General features: G+C 32.7%; 1 protein-coding gene across 1 annotated transcript; it reads right to left on the bottom strand.

Annotated features, from left to right (window-relative positions):
- Positions 1–4,072: 4,072 nt before the first annotated feature.
- On the bottom strand, positions 4,073–5,889 carry LOC107899318 (probable E3 ubiquitin-protein ligase RHC2A). Its single transcript, XM_016825000.2, has one exon. It carries the CDS (start codon positions 5,643–5,645, stop codon positions 4,536–4,538), a length of 1,110 nt encoding a protein of 369 aa, XP_016680489.2. The 5' UTR covers positions 5,646–5,889; the 3' UTR covers positions 4,073–4,535.
- Between the last annotated feature and the right edge of the window lie 3,141 nt (positions 5,890–9,030).

Below are 9,030 nucleotides of genomic sequence, written 5' to 3' on the forward strand. Positions count from 1 at the left end.
TGTCTTGAGACCAAAATATCGATACCTGCTTGTTTAGTATCGATACTTTTGTTGTTTTTCGAAAATTTAAAAAATGGCCCTTATTATGGATAAATCTATTTCTATTGTCAATTAAATGTTTAATTAGTCATGAACTCATCTCTAAATGTTAATTGTAGTAGTTTGCATGTGTATAAGTTCCAATAGTTGTTGTAGCATCTTGTTACTTCGGTCCGGCGACCAAACCGGGTGAAGGTGTTACAAAATCAATGATGCAACCTAGATTCTTCTTTGCCTAAAGTTGCAGCAGCACATATGTATGTTGCGACATTCCCTATTTTTCACCGCTTAAGAAGCCACCCTCGATCCAACACAAAGTTGCCGCATTCCAGCCTTCAAAGTCACGACATGGAGCTCTCTGTGACCAGGGTCGCTACATTGACCTTGTAATGTCGTGACATTGGCACGGAACTTGGATGCAAGGAAGCCGAGCAAAGTTATGGCATCCACCTACCACAGTCGTGACCTAAAGTTGCTTTAGTTAAATGTCGCGATATTGATACTGTAATGTCACAACATCGAGCCTGACACAGCCAATTTCAATAGGGCAACATGAAGACATTTTGGGTTAAAGTTGTCTTATATGAGTTTTTTTATCGAGGATATTGAGGAATTAAAACAACTTTGCCTATAAATACATTGTTTAACTATTGTAAAAGGGTTAGAAAGTTAAGAATTGTTAGTTTAATTTTAAGTTAGTTCATTTTGCTATTGGTAATTTTAGGGCTAGATTAGAAAAGAGATTATTTCTAAGTTAGTTTATTTTCTACAACTTTCTTTGCAATTAATTTGTTTTTACTGTTCAATTGAAGAATTTTGCATTTGGGCTTTCAATTATTTTATGGATTGAAACATTCTTTCCATCGAATCAAGAAGTTTCTTCACAATTTTTAAGGATATCTCAACTTTTGCAATTCTGTCCTTGTGCTTTGTTCTTATTGCTTGAAATTGAATTATTTGTTTAATTGCATAATGGGTAGGTGATAAATTGCTTGGGTGATTGGTTGATTGAAATGCTAGAATATGAATTTTATGTTTAATGACTAAATTAAATAAATAGTAAAACTTAGAATTGACGACTCTAAGGGAAATTTTAGATAGGTGAGACCAAGAGGAGAACCTATTGAACAATAATTAATTTAGCTTAATTTAATTAAGTAGGGTTAATCAATTAATTTTCTTATTTGGATTAAACTAAGACAGAGAGGTGAGATTTTATTGAATGAAAAAATTGGCAATTGAGTTCCTTTTAAAATAAATTCACTACTAGTAAGGACATTTACCAATCACTAATCGTTATTTTCATCAATTGAATATTTGCATGTTTAATCCTTTTCTTTTTAGGAATTCTTGTAAAAATCATCTTTTTTATGATTGCCATAATAATTGGTTGCTCTAGGAGCTTGATAGCCTTTCCCTTGCATGTTATTTTATTCTTGAATCAATTAGATACACGAATTAAAAAAACTCAATTATAATATTTATCTGATTTTTTATTTTCATATATCATATAATTAAATAAAATATCTCAAAAGTGATTAATACATTTACTAAGTTGCATTGTCAATTATCCCCTTCTATAATAAGGAAGACATGGTGCTAGTTAATGTTCGCGATCCCAATATAGCCTCTAACATTTCTTTAATGCATCTTAAATATAGTTTTCATTAGTAATGTTTTTATATCCATATATATTACATTATAAAATTTCTATCCAACAATAGAGTTAGTTAATATATATTAATGCTTTTTGTGAATAAATATGCTTATATTACATATATGCTAATGATTAACACATACATAAATTCAATTTTAATTTACTTTTAATATTAACTATGTATTTACATGCACAAGTTGTGTCATATATACTAGTTTGCATCTCATTTGATTACCTGCCGCTAGTGTCACGGGCCAAAGTGCAAAGCCCGTGACCATGGCACAAGAAACGCCCCATGGAGGTCTATCGATTAGATGGGGAACATTTAGCCCACGAGAACTGGCCCGATTCAGAGAACTATTGAAGAAGCCTGTCAGATTGAAGCCTGGTTGGCCCGATGATGAAGACATGGCAACTTAGGCTAATTTTAGTAACTAATCTTAGAAGATAGAGAGAATCATATCTTGTAAAGATTAGATTTGATTTGATATGGCAAATCTTGTAAATCCCTAAAATCAAGGGAAATAGTGGATCTCGTCCGTCGATGTAAATGTATCTTGACCGTCGATTTTGGGGGAGCTCAACTATAAATAGAGAACCTCCCCTCATTTGTACTCATCCATTGTAAGTTGATTTCTTAAGAGTAATAGAATTCTTGAGCATTTACTCAAACACTTTGTGTGTATTCTTTCTTTGGCTTTCTGTTGTTCACTTGTAGCTTTTTTTGGCACAATCGCTTCCGCTATACAAATTGGTGCCTTGGAGGAGTTCTAAAGAATCCTCACTTTTGGGCGTAAAGGCTGACTTAGGCGAGTTTGGGACGAACAGATCGCCTAAGGCCACACGGATTGCGAGACGAAAGGTCTAGCCCCGTGACACTAGAGCATACAACTTGCTCAGATACTGCTAGTTTATGTACACTCTTGCTCTGGCTTAGAACTGCTTAAGTTTCCACTAAAATGCTTTGCATGGTAGTAATATTACATTGTTTTGCATTCATTTTGTAGTATGTCATTATATGATTACATGCAACTTACTTTTAATGTATTCTCACATTATGTCTCATTATTTTTATGTATGAGAATTTTTTTATTATAAAAAAATCATGCTAGAAGCAAAATGTAAATACTCATTTTTTGTTATTAACATTTCTGTCAAAAGTAGTGTCAAAAAATATTATCAAAAGGTTGTAGAGCTAAGCTTTAAGAAGGTTAACAAGATTCTAAGTTTATTTCACTGTTTGAATGTCTTGGAAAGCATGATTTGAGGCTCAAGTACAAATACTATTAAGAATGCTACTTCTCAATATTTCGCCAAAGTACAAATGTTTTTCCTCCCTCTCCTTGTTGATCCCTCTCCTTGTTGATCAAAATTATATACTTATGCTTAAATTTGCAAATAGCATACTCATTGCCAAAATGAATTACATGAGTGTAACTTCCACAAAACTACCATTATATTCACTACCTTCATAATTTCTCTCCCATTACTCACTATAAGTAACATGAATGAGATTCACTCTCTTCTGAATTAACCCACATCTCTCCCATGTCTTATAAAATATGCCACTTGTTTCGTGGTCGTTCTTTAGCAAGGCTATAAACAAAGGATCCAAAGTTTCATTGGGAGACTTATAATTCTATCTTTAGACAAAACTTAACACTCTAAAATTCTCTGCGACTTTCTTTCAACAATCACTGCACTTGTTTTCCAGAATCTACTCTGATCTTCCTCTCTACCATCTCTCCACGATTTCTCATTCTGATAGATTGTAATGTCTCTGTGCCTTACCAAAAGAACCCTCTACAAATACCATGCATGGTTTTTACCTTTTCAGACTCGCATCCCATGAAGAAGGGTTTATTTGGATACGGGTGGGGAATGCTCTCACCAACCAAAAACGAAGCGGAAGAGCAGGGGAAAAGAATTTAAGCAAACAAGTAAACACAATGCATACTATCAGATTCATAAGCAGCCCTGTCTATCTAGAAAACATATTTCTAAAGCAGACTGTTCTTTAATAACAATTAATTTCACAAGTTAAAGCCTTCATGTTGAAATAAGGGATTAAATGGAATCGAAGGCCAATAGGACCCCCTTCCCATTTTATCAGCGTAAATAATAACAGTTTAACAAGGTAAAGATAGTATCCAATCTGTCCAACCAACAAATACATTGGACTTCTACAAGTCTCTATCCACACCTACATTAATGATCATGGCCCAACTGGTGCAACATCACATTTATGTACAATAATGAATAATTGAATGGAACTTTAAAATATTTAAGAATCCACATGGTTAAGTAATTCAAACAAAATATAAAACAAGTAGCCCAATGGTAGCAGGAAGATTGGCTTCCAGTCAAGTAAACCCATAAAAGCAACATATAGGACTCAATTTGATTTAAGAACTACAAATAAACAACAAATTTCTGATAATAAATACATGTAAGCAAGAGAGAACAGCATAACTTATCGTGACAAAACTTACTAATTGAACATTTTTAGGCGGCCTAACATAAATTTATATGCGAGGATTAGTACCTCAGCAACCACTAAGTGGCCAAACTAGCCACAAAACTTTCTCCTTCTCTTCTTCTTCTTCTTCAGCCACATTGATGCATATTATGACTCATCAAAGCCTCTTTCTCTTTCGGCAGAAACTAAACTCGACTAATGCTCCACTCCTTCACCAAAAGTGTTGTTATTTACATCCAATTAAAATCATACAATCTACAAACATTCCCTTCCTTAGGAAAACTGCAATATTGTAGTATCAGAGTAAATGGGACAGGAAGGCTAACATCAAAATGAACAAAAGATACATTCGACCATCACTCAATCCTCGAAATCCCAGTCGCTATCCCTTCTCGATGATCTACCGAACACTGAACTCGATCTACTTCTCCTTGTAAATCCAGAATCTGAACCTGAACGTGGCGAACTCCTAAACCTCCCAAAGAAAGAAACAAAACTCCGAAAAACACGCCCTAAACCTCTACTCTCTTGTGACCTTCTCCCACGAGGCGCCCACGAAATTCTTCTAGGAGCAGCACCCGCATTATTAAACCCACCATCCATCTCAGTGAACACTAGTGGAAACTCCCTCTCCGCTGCTCTCGTCCCTCCAGTAAACCTCCCCACTGCAAAGCCACCTCCCGGTAACCTCCATATGGTTAATCCCACAGCTTCTTCATCTCTAACAGCCTCGTTTTCCACTAAGTTATTTCCATTATTTTCTGTTGGCAATTCATGGCGACAAACAGGACAAGAGTTTCGAATAGAAAGCCAAGGTAAAATGCAATCCGAATGGTAAATATGCTTACAAGGCATTTCCCGTGCTTCGGAGTCCAGCTCGAAAGGCTCCTTACAAACTGCACAGTGAGATTCCGACCTTACGTGGCTCCCTAGGATCTTAATCACAGGCATTGATTCAATTGCCGCTTTCGAAGCAGGCGGTTGCTCAAAACGGCCAACTCCGTTTGCTTCTAATTGAGATAACTGATCAAGAAGCCGATCAAAACCCGAACCCATTAAAAACTCCGACATGCTAGCAGGTAAGGGACGAAGACCCGAGCCAGAGCCATCATCGTAATAAAGCTCGAAATTTCTGTTCCCTCTTTCGGTAACTATGCCGTCGGATTCGGAGGTGGGTCCACGGAGGACCACAACGGGATTGAAAGGGGAGCGATCGCCAGCGTTCCGACGAGTTCGGCGAAAATGAGGAGTGGCGGTGGGGCTTGGGCTGAGCGCAGGGCTTGGCGTGTCGGAATACATGGCAGCGACAGGGAAACGGTGGTGGATGGGAGATCGCGAGGGTGTTTCAATTTCTTCGATGAATCCTCCGCCACAGTCGGGGCAGTTGAGCGAATCATGGGGAGATCGAACCCGGATCCGGATGAATCGATTACATCTGTAGCACCAATAGGGCGATCTAATCGATTCCATCGAAAAGAAATCCAAAAAGATTTCAAGAAATTAAAACGTGGAGATTGAGAAATCAGAGAAATTAAATAAATAAATAAACCCTAGAATTTGAGAGAGGAAGAGGGAAAGGGAGAGAAAGTGTTTAAAGGTGAAAAATGGGGAAGAGTGAGAGAAATGATAAAAGGGGAAGGAAAGCGTGGAAGACTCAACGGCATAAGCGCGTGGTTTATACGCTTTCCATTACATCTTTAACGGAATTTAGTTGCTTAATGTGTTGTATCGTTAACGACGTTACTCAAATTAAAGGAGAAGCCGCAGGACAAAGGCGTTGGAATTTGGATGTCGGGCCCAGCAGACTAGCGGCAAATCAAAAGGGTACCAAAATAAAAATATTCTCTTTGGTGAATAAAATAAAAATAATTTTAATTCTAAATTAAAAACTTTAATTTCTAATTGCAATGGTTTTGATCTTATACTTTATTAAAGGTTCAAAATTTGTCTCTTTTTAAAATTTATTAATTTAACATATTGATTAGAGTAACTGTCCTTGTAATATTGCATAGAATGGAAAGTTAATAAATTCTGATAAAAATTCAACTAAAAATTAAAAAATATATATATAAAATTTTTAAAATACAAGAACTAAATCCAAATTCTAAATAAGTGTAAGGACTAATAGCATAATTTAACCTTTATAAAAACAAAGTTTAGTTTTCAATAAGTAAATTAAATTAAATTACTTATATTTGCTAATTATTTAATATAAATTACTGAATTGTAAGTTTTAATTTTTATTTATAAATTTCACAAATCAATCACAAAATTTAACTTTGAATTAACATTTCAATTTTGCCAAATATGAAAACCAAATTGTGACAGAGACTAACCTTTTAATTTTCAAAAAAAGAAAAGAAATACGGCCTACGGTTGAATGGAACAAGTGGTGGAGCAGCTCCATGTTGGCACCAGTTTCAAGCCCTCTGTAACTCTTCCGCCCCAATTTGTAATGTACAAAAAAGTAAGGCTAAAAGGTCAATAAAATCTTTGAAAGTGTTACTTGGCGAAAACTGCTAATGCAAAAAATAATTATGAAAATATGTTTAAAAATATTAATAGAATTTATAAAATATTATAAATAGCATAAAAATTATAAAACAAATTAAAAATATATGAAAAGATATTCTTTTTCATTTGCACACACCACGTTAACACTACAACAACTATTAAAATTTATACTATTTATTTGATCCCTAAGTTATCTGTTGTGCTCGCCCATCGCGGATCTCTCCAAAACTTGCACCTCTTTGTCCATCATTGATGATAGGAAAGTGTTTTGAGATGTAAACTAAGCATTTCTTTGGATGGGAGGTGAGTTTGATCCGGTGAGGTTAAAAACAACAGTGTTGATAAGATTAGTTATTGGTTATTGTAGCGATGAAATTAAAATTAGTGGTAAAATATGCATTTAGATTCAAATACAATAGTGACAATGAAATGAGAATAGAAAATGACTATTAGTGACATTAAATTAAAATATATATAATAAAACATCAAAACATTTTACAAATTAAATTTAAATTAAATAATAAAATATAAATATAAAATATGTTTATACTAAATTATAAATAAAAATTATATTATAAAAATAAAGGTAAACTACCCATTGTCACTTTTGTTTACCTTGAGTTACATTTTAGTCACTTATGTTTGAAATGTTACATTTTCATCACTAACGTTACCGTGTTGTAACATTTTAGTCATTGAGCTATTAATTGTCATTACCGGTGTAACGATAAGCTAACGTGACACATTAAATCATCATTTCAAATAAAAATTTTAGGTTAAATTATACAATTGGTCCCAAATTTTTTCATTTTGAGTAATTTAATTTTTTTTCTTTTTTTTTTCATTCTCTTTTGCTTCTCCCTCTATTTTCCTACTTCTCCATTTTTTTTAACATATTAAGAAGTCAGATTAGCAGTGAAGAAAGAAACAGGAAGTTGAAAGTCATCGTTGCCTATAACCAAAACCCATAAACTCATACCATCGACTAACCATCAAAACCCTCTGCCACCACCCATCATCTTCATTTCATCCACAAACACCTTTACCACTACCATGACCTCCTTTCAAAAACATCTCAAAAAAATCCCCAACTTTTGGACTATCCAAGATTGAATCTCCGTCACCGGCCATTAGATCAACTCAATTTTCTGATATGTGCTCCTCCATCATCAGTCATTGTCTAATCTTTGGTTCTCTGTGATTTTTTAGGGTTTATTATTTTTTGTTTACTTGGATTCTTGATTGATTTGAATGTAGGTTCATTTTTTGAGGGAATGATATTGTTGGGTTTGTCATGAATGAGATCATGATAGTAGTGAAGGTGTTAGAGGCTGAAATGAAGATGATGAATGGTGGTGATGGTGGTGGTGGTGGTGGTGGGTTTTGATAATTAGCAGATAGTGTGAGTTTATAGAAAAAAGAGACATGAAAATATATTAAAATTATTAGTGAAATAAAAAAATATATATATTGCCCATATACCAAATACTAACCCTCTCTATATATGTCACATAATAGAACAAGCTACATAACTTAATTTGCGTCAAGTGAGACTTTCTCAACTTTTTCTATTTATTTTTAATTTTTAATTATCCATTAAATAAATAACTAATTAATTAAACAAATAAAACTTTAATTAAATAAATTTTCCATTTGATTTAACTTAAATAATTTTATCTATATCATTATTTTTTAATTTATTCAAATAAAAATTATTTAAGATAATATTAATATATTATTATTGACAAATAACATGAAATAAATATGTGAAAAATGAATCCCAACCCAGTTTTATAAAAAGGAAAAATAAAATTCTAATTTAATTATCCTATCAATTCTAATAATTTTTATAAACATTATATAACTTAACAACAACTTAAATTTTTATTTTGATAATTTATTTATTATGAATAAATATAATTAGAGAATTTATCTATTTAATTTTATTGTTATTTTTAAATCACTTTGAAAACAATTATTATATATTTATATTGTCTTAAATAATATTATCCAACCAATAAAATTGAATACAAGAGTCATTACAAATATTTGTTATCCAATACCTAAATATTTAAAACAATATTTTTTTAAAAATTTGAATTTTAATATTTAGAACAACAATGTATTATCTACCTTCATTACCCAACATTAATGAATTAAATATATATTAGAATTTATTTTAAAAATTAGACTTAACCAAATAAGTATAAATAGTTTGATTATATATTTATTCTAGTTTAATATTTTAAATTGTTTTCGAAAATAACGACTACGAATCAATAAATCAAATGTTCATCTCCGGCTAATCAAGATCATTGGGTTTAACATCCAAAATTCTAAA

The sequence above is a fragment of the Gossypium hirsutum genome, chromosome D04 (assembly GCF_007990345.1).
Source record: "Gossypium hirsutum isolate 1008001.06 chromosome D04, Gossypium_hirsutum_v2.1, whole genome shotgun sequence".
Taxonomy (NCBI): domain Eukaryota; kingdom Viridiplantae; phylum Streptophyta; class Magnoliopsida; order Malvales; family Malvaceae; genus Gossypium; species Gossypium hirsutum.

Coding starts and splice junctions, on each gene's coding strand:
- LOC107899318 (XM_016825000.2), bottom strand. CDS start 5,645: ATGGAATCGATTAGATCGCCCTATTGGTGCTACAGATGTAATCGATTC.